At 50.7% G+C, this 21,743-nt stretch overlaps 2 protein-coding genes across 2 annotated transcripts in view; both read right to left on the reverse strand.

Moving 5' to 3' along the window:
- Positions 1-2,868, reverse strand: part of Grasp (general receptor for phosphoinositides 1 associated scaffold protein) — a 7,562-nt gene extending 4,694 nt beyond the window's left edge. Inside the window, exons 1-2 of the mRNA XM_005353863.2 lie at positions 2,578-2,868; positions 684-733 (exon numbers count right to left, since the gene is read on the reverse strand). Coding sequence (XP_005353920.1) covers positions 684-733; positions 2,578-2,811 — 284 coding nt within the window. The 5' untranslated portion in view covers positions 2,812-2,868. The remainder of the gene's footprint in view (positions 1-683; positions 734-2,577) is intronic.
- Positions 2,869-14,280: 11,412 nt separating this feature from the next.
- Positions 14,281-21,743, reverse strand: part of Acvr1b (activin A receptor type 1B) — a 38,060-nt gene continuing 30,597 nt past the window's right edge. The window contains exons 7-9 of the mRNA XM_005353864.3: positions 21,089-21,213; positions 17,002-17,132; positions 14,281-15,521 (exon numbers count right to left, since the gene is read on the reverse strand). Of these exons, the coding sequence (XP_005353921.1) occupies positions 15,396-15,521; positions 17,002-17,132; positions 21,089-21,213 (382 nt within the window). The 3' untranslated portion in view covers positions 14,281-15,395. The remainder of the gene's footprint in view (positions 15,522-17,001; positions 17,133-21,088; positions 21,214-21,743) is intronic.

Consider the following 21,743-nt stretch of genomic DNA (forward strand, 5'->3'; position numbering starts at 1 on the left):
AAAAAAAAAAAAAAAAAAAAAAAAAAAAGAAAAAAGAAAAAGAAAGAAAACAACAAACAAAACAAACAAGAAAAATAAAACCAAAAAAATTAAACTAAGTTTGTCCAGTAGGCCACAGTTTGCTGGCCCATTTCAAGGGAAGCCAGGTCCAAATCAGGCATGACACACGGGCTAAAGGGAACCTAAGCTTTGGGTCCTGGGGTAAGCACTGAGCCCTTCCACATCTCAAATCCAAGTGCAGCCATGGGATGAGACCATGGGATGGGATCCACACGAGACTAAAGGTTTGGGGTGTCAGACTCAAACATCTGGTCATATAGTGTCTGGGTCCACTGTGGTGGGCTGGGTGGGCTTAGGGAAGCCACAGAGGACAAGTTAGGAGACTCCCACGGTGTCTCCTACTTCCTAGCCGCCACCTCTCACTAATCCAGGAAGAGGCAACTGACAGAGATTGGGGGTGGTTAAGGAGCACCTAATGACTCAAAAGTGCCCCCCCCTTTATTCTGCCGCCCCTTCATACAGCCCACACCCCCACCTGCCCCTCAATCCCAGCAGGGAAGTGATGCTCAAGGATGGAAGATGCCTTCCAGGGGGAGTGGGTTGAGCTGCTGTGTGGTGCTCCCCCTCCCCCAACAACTCACTTTTCTGGCCCACAGCAGGGGCTTTGGGTGGGGGTGACTCACCGCTGCTGTTCAGGGCTCTGGCTGAAATTCTTCCACCGGAATCCTGAGCCCTGGGTAGGAAAATGGCCAGAAAAGACAGTGAGAAGTGGGGCTGCCCTTGAGCAGGTGCTGAGACTCTGACCTGAATCCCAGTTCTGAGTGTAGCACTCCATTTCCTGTTGCCAGTCTTCCCTCCCACCCTGCCCTCTGCTTTGGTGCTGGTGTAACTATCTGCCAAGTGAGGCTACTATTCCCCCTCCCGGAGTTCACACCAACCCTGGGACCTCCGGGACACAACTGTTCTGGGTTCTAGATGGGTGACTTTATGATGATCTTCACTGCTGGGATCATGTCTGATGGGCCAGGCCTTCCAGGCCCCAAAAGCTGAGGCAGGAGCTTTCCCCTAGTTGCAGAGAAAGAAGGGTAAGAAGCCACCAGACTTAAGGTCCTAATAAGTCCACGGTCCCAGCCAGCTGGGTCTGTCCAATTAATGGTTCAGACAGACAGTAGTCTGGGAAAGCAGAGAGTCAGGAGCTCGGACAGGAGGCTGGCAATGCCAGCCTGAAGTGGTAGAGGTGCCAAAGCTCCTAAGAACAGGTTGCCTGGGGGCCGGCTGTGGATGCAGCAGGCCGTGTGTCCTCCAGATAGACCTGAGTCTCTTGATATCGCCGTGCATTTTTTAAACAAAGTAATAAATTAAAAAAAAAACCAAAGTATATAACTAAATAAAAAAATCCGAGTCAAATCTGTCTCACACTATAGTTGAGAAACGGGGGTTTCTTTTTTGGAGAAGACCCCCCCCCCCAACTCTTCAGGGCCCCAGAGAGCCTAAAACAAACTCTGTCCCTCCTAAGATGTTAGTTCTTAGAGGATGGAGGAAGTCCCATCCCGGATCAACCCTTCCCCAAAGTGCCAAAACAGCTTGAGGCCTTCCTGGGTTGTGCTCTGGGTAACACTCCCTAACCCCCAAGCTGCCCCAAAGCTAGGAGGAGAAGGGGACCCTCTTTCAGAACCAAAAATTAGCCTCAGGGTGGGGACAGTACCCAAATAGGCCAAGGAGGAAGGACTGGGTAATACAGAGAGACCCCTTTGTCTTTCAACCCGATTTTCATAAAATGCAAATTCTCAACAAGCTGTTCATTGTGTGAAGTGGGGAGCCAGGGACCAGGAGAGAAGGTGGGGGCCGCGTGGAAAGGCCACCCATCCCTTTTCCCTAACCTAGGTCTGTGGTCTCAGTACTCAGGTCTTCCCAGGCCAGAAGAACAGTCTCACTAACTGGGGAGTACGGGGGGAGGGGGACGCAGAGAGCGAGCGGGTGCGGCCCGCATCCTTCCTGCCCTGTGACCTCTCCCACCGCGTCCGGTCCTGGCTGAAGTCAGGAGGGCGGTGCTCTCACAACCCGCATCTTAGATGCGGGACAAAGCGTGAGGCCCTGAGCCCGGGAAGCCCGGCGCGGAGGGGGTGTTCTCGGGAATTCGCAGCACTACTTCTAAGGAGCCATTAGTTTCTCTCTCGCCCGGGGCTCCAGGACCCTCAACTTATCTGAAGCAAGTGGCGGGGTCCTTTCCCTAGCCCTTCTTGCTCCAACTTCAGGAGGTGCTCGGCGAGGGGGTCCTGAGAGTTTCTAGACTTCTAGACACCGACAGGCTGAGCGGGAGGCGGCAGAAAGCCAGATGGAGCCAGGAGGAGAAAGGGGGTGCTGGGGCGGAGTCAAAGCAGGAGAGTGGGAGGAGATGGGGCGTTCGCGCGTGGGGAGTGGAGTGGAGAGCCAACCCAACTGGGGGCGTCGTGGTGGCAGGGACCACAGCCATCCGAGCCGGGAGTGGGCGCCTTTTGAGGACAGGGCCGAGCGAGGCGGGTGGCCCTGGCGCTGACACGCGGTTCTGAGTCTGGGGGCGTAGGTTAGGGAACGCACCTTTCGGCGGGGCAGGGTGCCCCCGGACACTGCGAGCGCGCGGTACAGCTCCGCAGGATGGTAGTCCTCCAGCGCGGCGTACAGCTCGTCTCCCGGGGCTCCAGGCGGAGCGGCGGCGGTTGGGGGGCCCGAGCGGGTCGGAGTTGCTTCCGAGTCGGGAGCCGGACCAGCAGGGTCCGGTGCGGCCGCAGCCTCCTCCTTCTGCTGCAGCTTCCTGAGTCGGCGGAGGGTCATGGCTCCGGCGCCTGGCGCCCCTGAGAGGCTGCTCTCACTCTGCTCTGCAGTGTTGGCTGGGGGAGTCCAGCTGAGCGGGCCCGCGTAGTCTTGCTTTATAGACTCCCGAGAGGCGTGGGGAGCGGCCTCCAATGGCCTCGCCCCCGACACGCAAGCACCGCCCCGGGGGTGGGGGACCCGCTATGGCGAGCCCCGCCCTCAGCGCCGTAGACCGCCGGGCTCGGGAAACTCTGGGGAACTTGGGCACTCAGTGGGGTAAGTCTAGTCACCCCCGGCAGCAGAACGGACAGGACATCTGGGCAATCCGTGCTACCTGGAAGCAGTCTGTGAATGCTTGTTGGATGAGATTTGAAGTTTGGGAATGAACGATGGCTTTAGTGGTTCGTGGAGATGCGGGCACAGTAAAAAGTGGTAAATAAGCTGAGGGAAGGTTTGGAATCCGGGAAAGGAGGGTGGGGGGTCAGACTCGGTGGGGAAGCCTGGAGGTGGGACGTGCAGGGGGAGGGTTATGGTTTCTGAAAAAGGACGGGGAGACATCTATGAACTGACCGCAGAAGCCCCTCGCAGTGGGAGTGAGGGGATGAGGGTTTCTCCTTCCTTTCCCAGCCAAAGCGGGGAGAAAGGGAGACAGCGGAAACCTGCAAGTAGATTTAATTCAGAGCCCTCCTCCCGGTGCTGGAGTTCAGGCTCCCTTCCCTCAGTGGTGCTAAGAGCTGGGGCATGGCGGGTGCTGAGCCATTCTCTAATCCTGTCCTCGTGCTCTTTGTTACCATGGCTGCTAGAGTGCAGGAGAGACGATGACCCAGCCCACGTCTGTGTAACTCCCAAATAAGAAGTGAGAGAGGAAAGTGGTCAGTGTCTAGCTACCACAAAGAGGGCCGGTTCCACATTCGGAGATGAGCCACTACATGTGCGCTTCGACCTTATGAAGTAGGTACACTGTTACCCCTGACAGAGGAGGAGACACCCAGGCAGAAAGCACCTTGCCAGGGAGGGAGGTACACTGAGGCAAAGCTGAGGTCCCGAACAAGGCCGCCTGGATCTAGAGCTCCAGCCTACCTCCTCTGACTTCAGTGGGCCCTGCTTCGTACCAGGAACTGGCTGGGCCCTGGTATAACAGAGGCGCTTGGTCCGGCAGGGGACAGCCTACTGTGCAAGCACTACATAAGACATATACCACATACCACCCGGGGGCAGGAGGGAGCAAAGGCCAGAAGACCATATCTCAGAGGCCGGGGAAGGCTTTCTTCTACCTGTTTCAGTACAACAGTCTGGCTATTTCCCTGTGTTTTGCCCACCCCCAGACCCCTGCGCCCCCACACCATACAAGAGGGAGGTAGGAGGGGTGTTCCTCCACACTCAAAAATTGCACAAGTCCATATGGCAGGATGCCCACGGGGTTGGGAGTAGGGGTGGCTTAGAACTGAGGTCTAGCTACCTTAGTGTTTCTCCTTCCTTTATCACCAAGTGGCAATCAGTCTAGGGGCCAAGAGAGTGTCGGTGGGGAAACATGGGACTCTATTGAGAACAGTAACACAGATGGACCCCTGGACCGTCTGTTGCCTGCTCCTGACAGACGACATCTGTAGCGGGGGGTGGGGGGTGGGGGGGAATTACAAAGACAGACGGCCCAAGAGTTTCTTTCATATTCATTCCAGTGCTTATCCATGAAAGGTCCCTCCCCAAGAGGACCCTGCACAACCTCTTCTATGAAGGAGCCACCTCCCTACTCCAGAGGATTACTTAACGGAATCTGTGTCTAACAGCCTTAGACACAGACCTTCCGGCTGACGGAGAGCAGATAGTCTTCCCCATAGTCCCAGTTCGTGCAAGTCCGGCAGCCTCTGACCTCTAGGGAGAAGCCAGCACAGGGGACTGAAGTTCTCACCTGAGAAGGAAGGTACTAGAAAACCCAGAGCAAGTGTGAACCCAGAAAAGGCAATTTCTATAAGTCCTCGGCATGGTTTCCTCAAATGCTAGGATTTCAGAACTGGACGGGGCCTCACGTTCTGGAAAAGGTGAGTGTGGTCCAAGCCCTCCTGCCTGTAACAGCAGCCTGAGAGAGGATGGGCTTGGGAAGCCAGGACTCCTGTCAGCTGGGGGAGAGCCTGATCACCCCCTGCTTCTCTGCTATCTCCTTGGATTCTCCAGCAGGGGAAGGGTAGTCCTGGGTGCCTCCCTGTGGGATGGTGATGCCCTCTGCTGGTCATGAGCATTGTGGTGGAAATTCTCCAGACTCTAGCCCGCCTCACCTGGACACACAGCCTTTGTCCCTGTCAGGAGGATCTCACTTGGTCACTGAGTTCACAGTGAGGGACTTTCAAGGAGGGAGGTTGTAGGGCCCATGGGTCTACCCCTGCTCCCAGGATTCATTTTGAGGACAGTCTCTGGCCAGCCAGCATTTCCTGTTTGTTCCTGTGCTCCCCCTGCCCTGTCTGGTGGTTAGCTATAGGGCATTGTTGACGCCACCTTGGGCGTGGTAATTTCCCACCTGCCTGGGAGAATTCCATGTGCAGCAGCTAGGTATTTAAGGTTTTCCCTAAGTTTGAATAAATGGCATTCGGCTGATCTCCTTTCGAATGACCCAGGTCTCTTGTGTGTTCTTTCAATCTCCAGGTCCTGCCTGGCTCACTTATGGTACAGTGGTGCTGTACCCAGAGGGTAACGCAGATGCAGGTGTTACAGGAGGTGATGCAGGGGAAATGCACTGGAGACTGGAGGCAGTTGCTGGGTTTTCTGGGAACAGTAACCTCCCTTCACAGCACAGCTCCAGAGCTCAGCCTTCTGCTCTCCCCAATCTCCTTAGCCACGCCCCTTGTCTAGCATCTGTTCTGGTCCTCCAGTCTGCTGCAGCCATCAGCAGGCCTCCTGCCACTCCAGATGTCCCTTGCCAACCCCCCCCCCCACCTCCCATGCCTCCCAGCAAATCCCCTGTGGATCTGCTCCTGAGAAATCTATACTTCGTCTGCAGCTAATGCAGGGGCAGGTGTCCTGTTCCCAGGGAGTTCAGGTTTCCCAGTTCTTTGGCTTTAGCTGCCCTGGTTGAGATGGGGTCAGTCTAAGAAGGGACCTGGACTATGTGGGATTGGTAGGGACCGTCTAATGGATAAAGCCCCTTCCCACTTCCTTAGGACAACCCTTTGCCAAGTCTCCCACCAATCCACAATCCCCTGTGAGGAAATGGGAGAAGTGACTTCCATGACCTCACAGACCTGCTTAAACTCTGGGGTTCCCTCAGGGAGTTGGAACACTAGAGTGTGGAAGATCGGCCTTCGAGTCTCAGTGAAGCAGTTACTTCAGGACCCAGAACTGGCAAGGCTGAACAGCTCTGTGGATGCCACCTCTGCTTCTGCCCTGGGGGTGGGGGTGGGGGTGGGTGGCAGGAGGGCAGGGCCTGGGGCTCAGCTGGCTCTCTGGTCCACCAGGAATGAGGGTTTGGGCTTCAGTTTTGTATGACATCACTGCTTGCAGGAGATGTAGAACAGCCCGAGGGCAGCTGGCTGGGCAGGGAACGCTTGTTTTCTTAACGACTTCTATTGCCTAACAATGTTCATGGGCTGGTGTTGGTGCTGGTGCGGGAGCCCGGCGAAGGGAGGGTTCTAGTGGCAGGCCTGATCCAATACAGCTCAGTGACGAGACTCCGAGGAGGTCTTCAGGTAGGAGCCAGACAGGACAGTTTGTGTTGAATATGGGTGTCTCATGGTCTAGTCGCATCCAGAGGCCATGGGCCTTGGTTGGCCAGGCTGGAGCCACAGAAGGGATACTCAGTCTGGTTCTCCTCAGGGCAGCAACGTCTTACTCCTAAGATGTGGAGTATATATTATCTTACCCTCCCTTCAGCACAGGCACTCGTGGGAAAGGCAGAGAGTGACAGCTCTTCGGGCCCGGACTCCACAGAGCTCTTCTCTGTTGGCAAGTGCACACCTGTTCCATAGCATCATCCCTGGCTTCCTCTCCGGGGACAGCGCTGTGCATCAGGCTCCCGACACCCAAACACATGCTAGACCTTTAGACCAAGGCTCTGCCACTGGCTCCAGACAGAAGCCAATTTCTCCTTTCCGCAATGGTTTGTGTCTGATCACAAACCATGTGTCCCCTGCCCACTGGCTCTGTCTCTCCTCCCAGTCCTGTTGTGTCCTCCCCACCACCACCGCTGCAGGTTCCTCCAAACGTCAGTACAAACTTTCCCTACAGACAAGCAGGGCCATGCCACTCCTGTGCTTGCTCACAACCCCGGCTGTGTTTGCATGCTGGTGTCCCACAGCTCAGCCCTCGGAGTGATGGGAGAGTCTTTAGAAGGTGGTTCAGTCAGCAGGGCTCTGTCCTGACATGGGACTGGTGCTGGCTGGTTCTGTGTCAGTTTGACACAGGCTGGAGTTATCTGAAAGGAGGGAGACTCAAAAGAGAAAATGCCTCCAAGTGTCTCACAATGTAGCCCTGTTTGGAAATATTATTTTCAAGCGTGTTGCTTTTGTTTATGCTGCATTTGATCAACTGTGGAACTGTGATTCTTTGCCTGTCTAAAACACCTGTTGGTCCCAATAAAGAGCTGAATGCCCAATAGTGAGGCAGGAGCAAGGATAGGCAGGGCTGGCAGGCAGAGAGGATAAATAGAAGGAGAACCAAGGAGCAAGAGAACAAGGAGAGGAGGACATCAGGGGCCAGCCACATAGCAAGCCGCAGAGAAAGAAGTAAAAAAAAATATATAGAATTAAGAAAGATAAGACCCCAGAGGTCAACGGTAGTCAGGATAATTTAAGAAAAGCTGGCAAGAAACAAGCTAAGAAAAATAAATAAATAAAAAGAAAAAGGAAAAAAAAAAGAAACAAGCTAAGGCCAGGCGTTCATATAAGCCTCTGTGTGTGATTTATTTGGGAGCTGGGTGGTGGAACCCTCAAAAAAACCAAAAGAGTAAAACATCATACAACATAGCCCTGGCTCACCCGAAACTCACTCTGTAAACCAGGCTGGCCTTGAACTCAGAGATCTGCCTGTCTCTGCCTCAAAAAAATGCTGAGATTAAAGGCTTGCCCTATCCGGTCCAGACCGATTGGCAGCAGGAACAAATTAAGATACCCTTCAATGGGGGCTGAAGAGATGGCTCAGAGGTTAAGAGCACTGATTGTTCTTCCAGAAGTCCTGAGTTCAATTCCCAGCAACCACATGGTGGCTCACAACCACCTGTAATGAAATCTGGTGCCCTCTTCTGGCCTTCGGGCATACATGCAGACAGAACACCGTAAACAAAATAAATAAATAAATAAATAAGTCTTAAAAAAAAGATACCCTTCAGTGGCATTATCCCTACGTGAAGAGTGGAAAGTAAGGTTTTGCTTTTGTTTTGGTGATTTTGATTTTCAGAAGGGTCTCTATCACAGGACCTTAAAATCAGTGTACAGCCAAGGATAACCATGGACTTCTGTCCTGCCTCTCTGCTGAGACGTACGCATCACCACACACCAGTTTTATACATCGTTGGGAATCAGCGTGAATGATAGCTAAGCACCACCAGCTCCAGTAGGTTTTAACTTATGGTACAGTAGGCATGCTAGTTAATAAGAGATGTTTGGGAAGATAAGTAAGAAGGTGAACCCAAGGAAAAACATATAGTTATCCTTTTGGCTATGGTAAGTAGACAAAATTGCCCGGGTGAGAATTGGGATCTTGGGGGTGGGATGGAATGGGGGTAAGGGGATATGGGGAGAGAAAAGGGAGAAGGGGAGGATGGGGGGAACTTGGGGAAACAGGATGATTGGGATAAAGGAAGGTTGGATAGGGGAGCACGGAAGCACAATTCTTAGATAAGGGAGCCACCTTAGGGTTGGCAAGAGACTTGAACCTAGAGTGGCTCCCAGGAGCCCAAGGCTATGTCCCCAGTTAGTTCCTTGGGCAGCTGAGGATAGGGAACCTGTAATGAGCCTATCCTATAGCAATACTGACGAATATCTTGCATATGACCATAGAACCTTCATCTGGTGATGGATGGAGATAGAGACAGAGATCCACACTGGAGCACTGGACTGCGCTCCCAAGGTCCCAATGAGGAGCGGAAGGAGGGAGAACATGAGCAACGAAGTCGGGACCACGAGGGGTGCACCCACCCATTGAGACAGTGGAGCTGATCTACTGGGAGCTCACCAAGGCCAGCTGGACTGTGACTGAAAAAGCATGGGATAAAACCGGACTCTCTGAACATGGCGAACAATGAGGGCTGATGAGAAGCCAAGGACAATGGCAAGGGGTTTTGATCCTACTTAATGTGCTGGCTTTGTGGGCACCTACCCAGTTTGGATGTTCACCTTCCATATGGTCGGAGTGGGGAGGACCTAAGACCTACCACAGGGCAGGGCACCCTGACTGCTCTTTGGACTAGAGAGGGAGGGGGAGAAGGGTGGGAGGAGGGGGAGGGAAATGGGAGGCTGGGAGGAGGCGGAAACTTGTTTTTTTTTTTTTTTTTCCTTTTCTCAATAAAAAAAAAGCAAAAAAAAAAGAGATGTTTGGGGACTGGAGAGATGGTTCAGCAGTTAAGGGCACTGATTGCTCTTCCAGAGGACCCGGGTTCAAATCCCAGCACCCACATGGCAGTTCACAACTGTCTATAACTCCAAGATCTGACACCCTCACACAGACAAAATGCACATAAAATAAAAATAAATCAATTAAAAAACTTGGAGACCAACACAAGAGGGAAGTTTACTGATTAGCACAGAGGGAGTTGTCTCAGCAGAGTTAAGAGCTTTGCCACTTCTGCCGCCTGCCCCTTCTCAACACTGTGACAGCTTCAGGGAACCCCTTCTTATATTCCTGGCTGCCTTGATGTGGCCAAAATGATCATGTTTGGATTTGTGTTGTCAAGATTTATCTTTATTTTATAAAATGAGTGTTTTGCCTACATGTATGCAAGTGCATGCCTGTAGCCCACAGAGGCCAGGAGAGGCTGCTGGAGTCTCCTAGAACTGGAGTGACAGCTGTCAGCCGCCATGTGGGCACTGAGATGGAACCCCAGTTCTTTCCAAGAGCAACAATGCCTTTAACTATCACTCATGTCTCCAGCCAAGTGTTTATTTATTGTGTATCTGTGAGAGTGTGGAGGTCGGAGGACGACCTGTGGAAGCTGTTTCTCTCCTATTACGTGGGATTCGGGGATCAGGCTCCGATCATGTGAGTGAGAGTCTCACTGTATCCCTGGCTGGCTCGGACTCACTATGTGGACCAGCCTGGCACAGACCCTCCTTTGCCTCTGCCTCTCAAGTGCTGGGATTGAAGGCCGAATGCCTTCAGTTCTTCACCCTTCAGGGCCACCTTGATTTAGAGACAGGTGTTATGTAGTTCAGGCTAGCCTTAAAATTGCCTCAGTGCTAGAATTATACTACCTAGACACAGTAGTATTTATGCTTGGTTTTTAACTTTTTATGCTTTGACAATTTCATTCATGCATATATTTTGGTCTCCCCCCCCCATTACCTTGTCTTATGCGCTGGTGGGTCTTGAATGGTAACATCTTTGACTGGAGCCCCTCCCCCGCTCAGTCAGCAGGCCAGTGACTACTTCAAAATAGATGTCCCTTTTACCCCAACCTCCTCCTTCCTGTGTTCTTCAGCGTCCAGTCTGTTCTTGCCATGGTCTTGCCTCCCCCAGTAGCCATCTGTTCTGCAGCAAGGAAGGCCCTGGAGAGTCCTGTCCTCCTTTCCCTAGATGCCTCACCTGTGGTTCTGGGATGCCCAGTATTGCTCTGTAATTGGACTTTGCCCCAGTCTGCCTTATATTTGTTCAAATGTGACCTCTCCAGGGTGAGCAGTCCTTGAAGCCAGGGGCCTGGCTTACACGTTTCTGTGTCCTGCCTGTATTTTAAATCCTAAGGATACTCAGGAAATAGCTAAAAGCTCATCTGTGCCCAAAACCTCCAGAGCCCACACCCCCACCTTTGGTCTCTCAAATGAGGGTGGCACTGTCCCATGCTGCATAAAAAGAGGAGCGAAGCTGAGAATGAGCAGCTGTGGCTCCTGAGTAGGCACCGTGACCAGCTGCATCTTCCAGCTCCTGCCATCGGGCAGACTTTTCCTTTCCTTAAAGTTGTTTCTATCGGAACTTTGTAACCGAGAAAAACGTGACTAATACAAGGGCATATTCCCAAGGGCGTAGAGTCGCCACATCCCAGAGATAAACCTTCAGGGGACACTTATCCTAACAACAGCGTTTCTGTGGATGTCTATGGGTTTTCTACAGTTAAAAGCCTTGCACTGAGGCGTCCAAGGAAGAACTCTGCCTTCAGATTCAAGACTGCAGGACCAAGTCTCCCTGTGGGGCTCCAGCCTGTTGGTCATTTTTCAGATTTTTGATTTGCCTCCCCTCACAACTAAGTGCCTTAAAACCTGTCTCTCATACACCCCCTAAAAACTCCGTTATCGCCATGGTTGCTTTCTACAGAATCCTAGTCCTACCATGACTGCTTCATCCAAAACCTGCTGCTCACTCTCGTCACATCGTGTTTATGTTCCCCTTGGCAGTGGCTGGCACTGTAATTACTCCCAATCTTGCTTTGTGTTTAGCAAGCACATTCCCAAGACCGTAAAAATCCAAACACAAATCCAGGGGTCAAAAATGGCTGTGGAACAAAATACCAAGTGACTCACTTTTCAGATAATTCGATGTCCACAGCGTCACAGGCTTTACCATTCTGACAGTCGCGCTGTGTGTGTGTTGGGGCAGGGTGCTGTGCATGCACATGCCACGGCCTGGAGCTGGGTTAGAGGACGATTCTCCTGTCCCGGTCTCCCACCTCACCATGCAAATGCTTTTACCAACTGAGTCCTTTCCCTGCTCACAGTAAGTTTTCAATAGACCTTTGCTAATGTTAACTGAACAATACAACAGCCACCCTCAAACGTGTCTTATGGGCCTTTGCTTAGAAGAGAGAACAGGAGCACTGGAAACCTGCAGACACCCAGGAGCTGCTTGTCCTTTCTAGTGCGCAGCAGAGTCTGCAGGCAGAAGCTGTGGCACCAGGTGTTAGAACATGAAGCTTCAGTCATCTTTGGGGACACTGCAGAACTGGGTGCCTGGTGGAAGGAATCCTAGGGACCCCATCTGAACCCGAGACTGCTCCTAGCTCATTATTTTGGAACATTTACACCCAGCCTGCCGGAACAAGGTCCAAGAATGGAGTGGTGTGAGAACTGAGTGCTTGTGAGAACACTCAGAGAAAACAAGAGTCTTGCGACCTGTTTCTTCAAAAACTCGGACTTGTTCTTGGAATGTGTTTACGTGCCCCGTCCAGGTGACCTTAATTCAGCTCACTCACCAGGACTGGCTGTCGCTATCTGTATATATGCCTCTGTGGGAAAACATGTTTGTGCTGCACGCGGCTAGTCCCTGTGCTTGTGCACAGCATCAGCTCGCGGGAACTTTGCCCTCAGATGCTCTGAGTAAAGCTGACTATTGCATGAGACTTTAGTCGGCTTCATTTTTAGGCTCCACTTTCCCAGGTTCTAGCACCAACTAGAGTGATGAGCATCAGCCATGCTTTGGCAAGCGGAAGTAACACTGGGGGAGCTCTTTACCTGCCTCGGGGTCAGTGGACCGTCATCAATTAGGACCAATGTCCTTTTTGGTAAACAGACCAAAATGCTAAAAACACAGCACAATGCAGTCTCTGCTACCTCCGGCTGCTTCGGTCACATGGCAAGTTCCAGAAGACCTGATGTGCAGGTCAGCAGCACACACGGGCCCCGCCATCCCCACCCTGGCCGAGCCCTGGGAAGTCATTACATATGGAAGGCAGAGAGCACCACAGCAGCTCTGAATAAAACTTTAATAATGTACAGCAGAAACCGGACAGGCTCGTTTTTATATTAAAACAAAAATTTCCTATATTACAATCTATTTACATTTGCATACTGAAGAGGTAAAGTGTCTAAGTGGCTATTTTACAGTCCTTTCTAACAAATTGTACAAAAACAAACAGAAGTACCGAAAAAGCCATTCAGGAGCCTTGACGGCGACCTAAGAACAGGCTTGGACTTGGTCTGTGAATCCAGAATCCAGAGGTGCAGGTAGCCCTGTTGATCAGGGTAGCCTTAGGGAGCCAAAACACAGCTTTAGTTTCTCCCAACTCTCAGCTTAATGTAAAGAGTAGTGGGATGGGGTGGCATTTCCCCAAACCTGCTCAAGTCTTCCTGAGAGGCGGATGAGCTGGACTACATACAGGGGCGGAAGGGCCCCAGTGCGGGCTAGTGGCGCAGGAGTCGCTGTGGGCGTATGCTGGCAGACAGCAGAGGACTCTACAGTTCCATCCTCACCTGTAATCACAAGGTGCAGCTGCAGGTGGGGCGGGACGTCAGCAGGGGTGGGCTAAGAGGTTCCCCCCAATGACATAATTGGGACTCAAGAGAAATAGTTCAATGGCCAGTAAATTGGCCCAAAGAATTAAAGGAAGATCCCTTTAATGCAAGGAAAGAAGTTATACACCAGGAAATAAATAGAAAGGTTAAGAAAACGGGGAGCCCAAGGCAGGAGAAGCTGGGCTGGAGGCAGTTTCCCTGTGTATATTCATGCCTCCCCTGGGGCAGAAAGGGGTGTACAACCAAGGCAGTGCTTTGGGGTTTCACCTGGGTTTCTAAACTCCAGGGCTCATTGCTCTCTGCCCGATGGGATATAGGCTCCTTTTTCCTCAGTGGTCTTAAGAACCGTAATCCTAGGCTCACAAAGGCTCTCAGAACCGGTGGCCATGGGCCCTTCTGGTCTCAAAAACAGGGCTCACCCACTCACGATTCAGCTCCTCCTTCAATGCTCCTGGTGCAGCACGCAGCAGCCAGCCTGTCCCCACAGGCACTCACCCCAAACTTGCTGAGCAAATGTCTGGGAAGGGTGCAACCAGGTGGACAATGCACAAAAGGCTGGGGTGCTTGAGGGATGGGGTGTGCATGCAATACAAGACACCAAGTCCCCAGGGAGGAAAAACTCTCACTGCTGAGTGGGAGCAGGCTCAGGTGCAAAGACAAACGTTCCAGTGACTGAACTATGTGCGTCTGATTCTAGAGAATTTCTGTGGTGTTTTGTTTGTTTTAGGGATTTCTTTAAAAACAAACAGACTAAGAGGTAATTGTCACATAGAGATGGTTTTCCTTTCATAAAAACTTAACAGTATTAAAGTTAAAATCCTGATCTTCCCAATAAAATAAAATAAAATGAATTAAAAATAAACCACTCCAGTTAAAAGTTATGGCTTCAAAGTTATATATACCTAAGATATGCTGACCAAATCACCACCCCCAGCCAAGCTTCCAGAATCCATTCAATACTACACTTAGGTAAACACCATATTCAGCTCAGACTGCTCCCTTCAGCAGGGGCCCTGAAGTGGATGCCAATCTCTCATCTTCCCTCTAGCCTCATCAGAGAATCCAGTACAAGAAGGCTCATGCGGATGCCTCCCTCCCTCCCACCCGACTCCCTCCCCACTCCCTGCAGCCCATCCCTTCCCACCCCAAACCCACCACCACCACCAAAAATATACACTGCAGTGTGCAGACTCTGGGGTGGGACAAACAGATGTCACATTCCAATCCGAATCCCGAGATCTGGCTTCAGATCTCCTGGCCCCCCCTTCCTCACTGCTGCTGAGGAAGATGCCCTTGGCTGGCTCGCTTCCCATGGCTGATGTCGAAACACAACACCCAAGACTTGCACAACATTCTGTCTCTGCTCATCCTGCTCCCCTCCCCTTATTTTGACCCAAAAGCCTCTCCTACCATGGACAAGTGGGCCAGCTTTGGTTCTAGTCTGAAATGGGGGAGGAAGATCTGTGACACAGGGTGGCAAGCAGCCTGCTGAGAAGAGGATCACCCTGACAGAGGCTGGGAACAGGAGAGACCTTCAGGAGGGCACCAAGTTAACCAGACGCTGCTCACTGTGACAAGAGGCACCAGCACACCTTGGCCTGCACATGCACAGAAAGCTCAAGCAGGTAAGTGTGCACCTACAGACACACATACACACACGTGTAAGGGCGTGGCACAGACCAGGCACAATGTGGGACACACCTCGGCACATGCACACTTGGCTGGACAGACAGGCAGCAGGTGGCCTCTCTAGTGGCAGTCCCTCTAGATGTCTGTGAGGAGAGGGGATGGTGTGGCTCAGGACTGCCTGTCAGAGGGGCTACACTTCCGGTTCTTCTCAATACCGTGCTGCCAGGTTGATTGGTCCCTGGAGGAAAACCTCCAGTCCAACAGACCACAAGGTATAGGGGTTGCTCCAGGGAGAGCCCAGCACCCTGCTACCATTCCTGGCTACGCACCAGATGCACTGGGTTCTGTGTACTTCCCACTGCAGTTCAACTTGCGGCATCGAGTTCTCTACATAATTTGCTCTCCGAGACTCCATGCCATCAGGAGGTAAATATAAAGTCTGTGTCTCAAACCCAAAATGGGAGTGTGCGCATCTCCCGGGCTCTCTCCCTCTTGCAGGCCAGGACTCTGGCCAGAGGGCTGGGCAGAAACAAGAGGTAGGCCTCCGGTACGCTCAAGCACGGTGGCTGCAGCCGTCCTCACTGCCCAGGTTCTTTGTGTAGGCAGCGGAGCAGCCTAGATCTTCACATCTTCCTGCACACTCAGCTGGGACAGAGTCTTCTTGATGCGCAGCGCTGTCAGGCGGGCAGCACCATTGGCGTACCAGCACTCACGCATCATCTTCCCCATCACCCGCAGTGCCTGCACAGAGAAACCTAAGTGACCACAGAAGCCTTGGCCATTGGTGCTGGCTCGTTGTCACCTGCCTGTCAGTCAGGTCAGAACCACCCACAACATCTTCCTCGCCTCTTCCTACCCTAAGGGGCAGGTGTATAAGGGAGGTAAAGGCAGCACCACAAGGTGGGTTCTTTCAGCCTCACACTCAGCTAAATCCACTTCAAGGTGCCCAAGGTGCATTTTGGGAAATGCTGTTCCCTTAGGCAATCAAAGGCATTGGCTAAAATGTGAGACCATAATTGTGTTCTGAGGAGCAGAGACGCCCCCTAGCGGCCAGGCTCTGTAAAGGTAGAGGCAAACTCCCTACTCATACCTGAAGAGAAAGCCTTTACCCGGCATGGTTTTCCAGAATCAGAGCTGTGCCTCCACCTGAAATCTGCCCAGAGTAGACCCAGCGGTTCTTATGAGCACAGCTGTAAAGGCCAGTGGGCAAATGAAAGGTGTGCTAACTGTAGACTGCAGTGCTACAACCCACTCCGGATGTGAAGTCAGCACAGGGAACCTCAAGTCTAAGTTTGTCTGTTACAATGAAGTGCATAAGTAATAAAGAAAAACAATGCTGTGAGTAACGGGCCTGTGCCGTGCGGGGCAGACCACGTCCCTGAAGTCACCAGGACGTTAAGGGTCTATCATAAAACTCCTCGCATTTCAACCACTTCCCCATTTTAGGTGCCTTATGACTAGAATTCAAATTTTCTCTCTACCACTTCACCACATTCTTCCCTCTCAACCTCTTTTATCTGCAGAATTTCTACCAAGACCACCGTCTCAGGCCTGCCTCTGTCTGAGGTACCCAGTCTGAAAGCCATGGCTGATCTCCATGGCCTATGGTTCCTGGGTCACTTTTCTAGTTTGACAGTTCTACAGGGATGGACCCCAGGTCTTGCACTGGGCTACACCCACAGGCAATTCTGATAGGCCCACCAGTTCTACTTATTTTTGTTTCTGTCGTTTCTTAACTACCTCTCTTATGGCTTCACCTCCAAAGGGACACTCTCTAATGGCCGGAAAAATGACCATAGCCGCAAAGGACTTAGTGTGTGTAACAGCACAAACTGAGCACCCTGTTATCTGAGCTGCCTGGGACAGGAATGCTGGGGACTTTGGGTACTTCAGAGTCGGGAACAGCTGCATAGACCTCTATGCAGAGAAGGAACCAGAGCAATCTCTGAAAAGAAAACTCACTCACACTTCCTACCTACCTTCAACTCTCAGAGACCTGTAATCTGTGCAGTGTGCCACAACACGACCACAGCCCATCGCTCGAGGCCAGGCACTATGTTAATGATCACAAAGTCTTATATGTTGGATTTTCAGACAAAAGATACACTTGGAAGGCAAACCTCAGAGCTGGCCCATTAAGAAATAAACAAATCCTTCCTTTGTCCCCAGTAGAGAAATTCAGCAGATGGAGGAAGCCCTAAGTGTCAAGCAGGCTCCCTACCTCATAACTCTGCCACCAGTTGGGGATATTGGGTCGTAACTTCTGGTCACAGACGACCTTTCGCATTTCCTCAATGGAAGGGTCGGAGGGCACTAAGTCATAATACGGCAGCTGATATTCTTCATGGACTCCTAGAAGAAAATAACGCAGTCACCAACAGAAGGAAGGGCAAGTCACCTCAAACCCAATGACAGCTGTGCTTCGAGCTGTGCAATGATTTCCCACAAAAATGAGCCCAGTTCCTCTGGAGAAGGCTGCGATTCCAGGCATGGCAGCAAGGCGCACACAGTAGCATAGCCACACACAGTCTGGGCTCCTAGTGCCTGCATATGGGAGGCTGGGGCAGTACTGTGAGTTCAAACCAGTTTTATAACCCACCTCAGATAGAAACAACAGCAAAAAGAGAAGCTGACAAGCATAGCCAAAAAAAATCTTTCATTCATTTAAAAAAAAAAAAGCACAGAAAATGTTGGACTACTAGGGTCACGTGAGCATTTCCCAAAGGACCAAGCTGATAACATCTAAAGAGACTAGAAGCTAGAAGTCTGACAGGAGCAGTAAGAGTGGTCTGGCTGGGACATCTGTCGCCCCATCAATGCCAGGGTGGATTCAGCTGATCTGGCTGGCTAGGTAGGTATTGCCTTCCTCCCTCCCCATTCCATGTGCGCCCCGGGCCTCCTGAAGCTACATGCCGTCCCCAAATGGAAGAGCGGTCTTTGGTCAAGGGCACACATGCAGCTGCACTCCCCTGCTAGAACCCGCAAACATGCTCTCAAGGCCTGCTTCATTCTTTTGAGACAGGGTCCCTCTATATAGTCCTGGCTGTCCTGAAATTCACTAAGTAGACCAGCTGGCCTTGAACTCAAAAGATCCTCCTGCCTCAAGCGTGCACCTCCCGGCCAAGAGAGAATGGTATTTTTAAGCCCATCAGTTCACACTAATGCTAGAAAAAGAAGGTCTGTCCTGTCAGGTGCTGAGAGTAAAGTGGCTCTTGAAAACCCTGGGTGCTGGAAGGAGCGTGTCCTCCTGCACTTCCTACTGCAAGGAAACACTGTGGGAAGCAAGTGGGTGAGGCTGTACTTTATTATTTTTCCCCTTTTTGGTTCAACACAGTGTCTCAGATGGGGTTCAGGCTGGCCTTGAACCCATGGTCCTCAGTCTGTCTCTGAGGTGGGTTACAGGTGTGGGTCAGCCTAACCCCTGGCTGTCTTCCTTCACAAGAACACAGCTGACTCACAGGAGGTGAAGACCTTGAATCAAAGCTGGCATGTTGGAATTTGAACCTTTGGCTGTCAACGTCACAAAGGGAAGGGCCGACATTCTGCACTCTGTATCAGAAGCCCATACTAATGCCCACAATGTATTTTTGCTTTGAATAAACAAAAAAATCCCAACCTGGATGTTATTCTAACTGATATACCAAACTAGCAATTCATAGGAGATATCACATGGACCTCACACGAGGCAGTCAGCGAGACTACAGGACATGGACTGCAGGTGACCTTCTGAGCCAAGAGACTTAAGTGCAGTCCATTCTGAGTTTTCTGTGCTGTCAAAACCCAAGACCTCACACAGCTGGGCAAGCACTCCACTAGACTCCGTCCTACCCCAGCATTCCTTTGTGTTTCTGAGGTAAAGTCTTGCTATATGTGGCTTATACTGGCCTCAGGCCTCAGCCTCCTGGACACCAGGATTATAGATCTTCACCTCCACACCAGGCCACAGGCAAGGGCTCTACCACTGGACTACAACCGCAGCACCCTTCACCTCCTGTCAGGGCCTCACTAAATTCACAGAGGCCTTCAGCTTGGAGTCCTCTTGCTTCTGCATCCCATGATGCACTTTTAAAAGTGAAGTATCTGGAGTTTGAAATTCTTTTTTCTTTTTAGTGTGTGTGTGTGTGTGCTGTTAAAGATTTCTGGATTATTATATATACATGTACACCAGAAGAGGGCATCAGATTCCATTACAGATGGATCTGAGCCACCACGTAGTTGCTGGGAATTTAACTCAGGACCTCTGGAAGAACAGCTGGTGCTCTTAACCACTGAGCCTTCTCTCCAACCCCCATATTTTAAATTCTTATCCTTTAGATTTACAAATAAGAAGCCATAGTAAGTGCAGGGCAGTGGCAGTGCACGTCTTTAATCCCAGCACTCAGGAAGCAGAGGCAGGCGATCTCTGAGTTCGCAGCCAGTCTGTTCTATAGAGCGAATTCCATGATAGCCAGGGCTACACAGAGAAGCTCTATCTTAAAAAAATAAAAATGGAAAAAAAGATTTATTTATTTTATGTGTATGAATGTCTCCTGATTTATGTGTGTGCACCGTGGGTATGCCTGGCATTGGCAGAGGTAGAAAGGAGGAGTCAGGTCCCCTGGAATTGAAGTTAAGGATGGTTGTGAGCTGCCACATGAAAGCTGGGACGGGGTCCTCTAGAAGAGCAGCCGGTGCTCTTAACCACTGAGCATCTCTCCAGCCCTTAGGTAAGATTTTTAAACAGAGAATTTGACATGATAATACTTGTCTAAGGGGCAGGTGGGAGCTGGAGCTGATGCCTTGGCCTGCTAGAGTTTCAGCTCTGTGACCTTGTGCGCGTAGCCTTTCTCTCACTCACTTTCTTCAGCTACAAAATGAGCGTGATATTTCTATCTTTACAGCCTTGCAGTGATGATATCAATGAGTACATGCAGCAAGCGGTGGGGAAGTGCTGTGGCTTCTACATAGTCAGCCCTGGCTTCTGGACCACTAGGAAGAGCACACGGGCTCCTTCACAGTTTAAGTGTTGTCTGATAGGGCTAAGGAGACACCTCAGTGGTTAACATACCTATGTGCAGGCATGAGCAACCGACTCACATAAAAGCCAGCACACATCTGGAACCCAGTACAGAAGGAGAGATAAAGACAAGAGGATCTCTGGAACAACTCAGCCATTCAGGCTAACCCATGAGTTCCAGGTTCAGTGAGACACCCAGTCTCAAAAACATAAGGTGAACCTCTGGCCTCCACATGTGCACACATGTACACGTACCTATGGGAACACATACATATCACAGACACACAACAATTTTTAAAAAGACCCATGATACTTTTCTTTGTGGAAAGAGGGATGCTGGGGCTTATACTACATATACATACACACGTACACACATATACACATATATTTATGTGTGAATGTATATACATTACATTCTTATATGTATGCATGCATGCATGTATATATGTATGTACATATGGATGTATATTATATTACGTTCTAGCTCCAGAATTTTCCTGATCAGCTTTACTTAGTCATACCAATCAAAATTTAAGAGGCCCAAACCCATGTCTACCTCAGTAACTCCTCCATTACTTTTGTCTACCACACACATCACGGTCAGAAAAGGGTAGGAATAGAAAAAGGGTCCTGCTGGAGGGGGCACTCTAGAGGCTCTTGAACTTGAGAACATGACAGAATATTTGGAGGCCATCATAAGACACTCATAGAAGTTGACAAAAAAACATTCCTGCTAACCCTGATGCAACCTTTTCTTCAAGCTCTGACGCGAACAAGCAACTGTGGCTGTCGGGCTTGGTTGTTTCTTTAATGAAGAGAGAAGAAAAGGCACTTTAAGAAAGTCCTAAGAGCACTTGTCACCCTGGAAAGCTCCACTCTAACTGCAAGAAGGAAGCACAAGGCTTCCCCAGAGACATGGCTAGGACTGCATCTGGAAGGCCTAGATGTCAAAATAAACTGCCGACTCATAACCCTGGTCCATACACAGCCTAGGGATTCTCCTCCACTACAGGTTACAAAGAAAGACAGTGAGTGAGGGGAGAGGAGCAGGGAGGGAGAGAGAGAAAAAGTGTGTGTGTCACGTGTCTAATGAGCTATCAAAATGATTATCACAAAGAACAACACTATTCGACAAGCTGGTCCTAAGGTTAGAACATGAAGAGTCTTGTCTAACATGAACAAAGCCCTTAGTTCATCCTTAGCCCATGCAAACAAACATAACACCAAGCTGCCGTCTCAACACAACCGCCTCCAGGACTCGGGGAAAAAAACATTCCACAGGCTGTAGAGAAGGAAAGCAGGATGGAGGTACCTCCAGAATTGCATCTTCGCGCAATCTCCCAGTATACGAGCCCAAGAGCATAGATATCGGCACACTTGAAGGAGTCAAAGTGCTTCATGTTGATGGTTTCATCAAGTACTTCAGGAGCCATGTATCTGGAATGGCAAGAGGAACACAGTTACGTACATCCCATGAGGTCTGGATGAGTAAGAACACTACTCCAATACAGCTCTCTGGGAAGCAGGAGTGAGCACTTCTCTTCTGCTATATAACCTGCTTTGAATTCAAGCTGAAAGTTTCAGCATAGATGATTTTTATTGTAGCCTGCTTGGATTTCTTGGCATTGTCTGTGCTGTGGGACCACACAGGTGGCTACTGGAGCTGTCACTTTACAGGGAGACCAGTGATGGAGCGACCTTAAATTTCATTCTGACTTTATCTTCCCTGACTTCAGATGGGTGAAAACAATTCTAGGTGATCAAAATTACACTTAGTGACTGCACAGTGACTGTGTGTAACTATATGATGCAGATGCCCCCAGCTACACTTTGGAGCCTGAGTAGATGCAATCTCAGGTCAAAACGACAAAAAAGGAGCAGCTTAAGTAATCCACTTAGATACAGCAGAGACCTTCTCTTTCACCCTCCATTTTACGATGTCAGCTATATAGAGCCTACCCTTCTCA

The sequence above is a fragment of the Microtus ochrogaster genome, chromosome 15 (assembly GCF_000317375.1).
Source record: "Microtus ochrogaster isolate Prairie Vole_2 chromosome 15, MicOch1.0, whole genome shotgun sequence".
NCBI lineage: Eukaryota > Metazoa > Chordata > Mammalia > Rodentia > Cricetidae > Microtus > Microtus ochrogaster.